General features: G+C 41.3%; 1 protein-coding gene across 1 annotated transcript in view; it reads right to left on the minus strand.

Moving 5' to 3' along the window:
* The window catches only part of tgfb1a (transforming growth factor, beta 1a), a gene marked incomplete at its 3' end in the record, with an annotated part of 15272 nt that continues 13756 nt past the window's right edge, over positions 1-1516 (minus strand). Inside the window, 2 exon segments of the mRNA XM_014025139.1 lie at positions 1-754; positions 837-947. Coding sequence (XP_013880593.1) covers positions 707-754; positions 837-947 — 159 coding nt within the window.

The following is a 1516-nucleotide window of genomic DNA, read 5'->3' on the forward strand; positions in this document are numbered from 1 at the left end:
CTATAAAAATATGAAAACTTTTAAAAACGTTATTGTTAATGTGAGTTGTCGAATTAAATGAGTTAAAATGAAAGCGTTCCTGTTGAGACGGTGGTTTGTGACGGTGAGAAGAATAAATGTTTGTGTTTTAATGTTAACCTGTTGACAAAGCAGCTTCCTGGTGTTTTAGCAGGTTAACAGACAGGAAGTGTTTACATAAAAAGAAATGAAAGGACAGGTCCGCTCCAGCGTGGACATTCCCTCTGAGGGGGTTTTTGTTTTTTACGATGTAACCTGAACACATCACCTGCATCCTTTTTCTCCAGGAAAACCCCGACATGACCACAGCTCTCCACCTGAGACTGAAGGGTTTTCTCTCAGCTCCTCTGGGAGCTTTTATTTTGCTGTTTTGTCCCTTTTTTTTAACAAAAAAAAGTTAATTTTTCCTGTGTCAAACCGACACAGTTTCACTCTGTCTGTCCATTGAACAAATAAATTAAATTATTTCATGGCAGACATATGCAAAAAAACAAAAAGGGGGCRGGGTTTATGTACAGAATGACCACTTGGTGGATTTCATCCCGTGTGATCAGTCGCAGGAGAAAAGCTGAACGTCTGTTTTTGTCCCGGTGTGTTTTTCTTCATCACTCACTCCTCTTCGCAGCGTCAGAAACAACTGCTTCCATCAGAGGAGGCGGCTCGGGGAGGGGGGGCTTCGTCGTCCTTTTTAGCCACACCTGCAGGACTTCACGATCATGTTGGACAGCTGGTCCACCTGGAAGTAACAATAAAAACACGGTTGTAAATCTCCTGCGGTGGTAAAGCTCTGTGAAGCTGTGCTCACGAGGTGTGGGTACCCTGTGCTGTCGGCCCACGTAGTACAGGATGGGCAGCGGCTCCAGAGCCTGGGGGACGCAGCACGGCTGGGCCGACGCTCCCGGGTTGTGATGCTTGTAGAGMGCCATGATCTGCAAAATAATGTCATCCATTTATAGTCGGGCTGCAACCGTACACAACATTCATGATCCAGTTAGATGTTTTAAAAAAAAGAGAAATGTCCATGCCCTCATTAACTTGTAATTTATTGAAATTAATTATGAACATTTGTTTAACCTCAAAAGTCCAGTTTTTAAATTAAATGTTGCTGAAAAAGCAAGTTTCTCAGTGGATCTGTGCTCAAAAATGCAGCCTAGGTGGAGTAGTCGAACACAGATCCACTGATCCTTCAACACAGAGCATCTTCAGAAGACAAGTTGATAAAGTTAATTTTAAAATCTGTATTGTTCCATACACAGTGTGTATTGTTCCATACACAGTGTGTATTGTTCCATACATAGTATGTATTGTTCCATACACAGTGTGTATTAATCCATACACAGTGTGTATTAATCCATACAGAGTGTGTATTGATCCATATAGTGTGTATTGATCCATATAGTGTGTATTGATCCATACAGAGTGTGTATTGATCCATATAGTGTGTATTGATCCATACATAGTGTGTATTGATCCATACAGTGTGTATTGATCCATATAG

Source organism: Austrofundulus limnaeus, unplaced genomic scaffold, assembly GCF_001266775.1.
Source record: "Austrofundulus limnaeus strain Quisiro unplaced genomic scaffold, Austrofundulus_limnaeus-1.0 Scaffold458, whole genome shotgun sequence".
Lineage (NCBI taxonomy): Eukaryota > Metazoa > Chordata > Actinopteri > Cyprinodontiformes > Rivulidae > Austrofundulus > Austrofundulus limnaeus.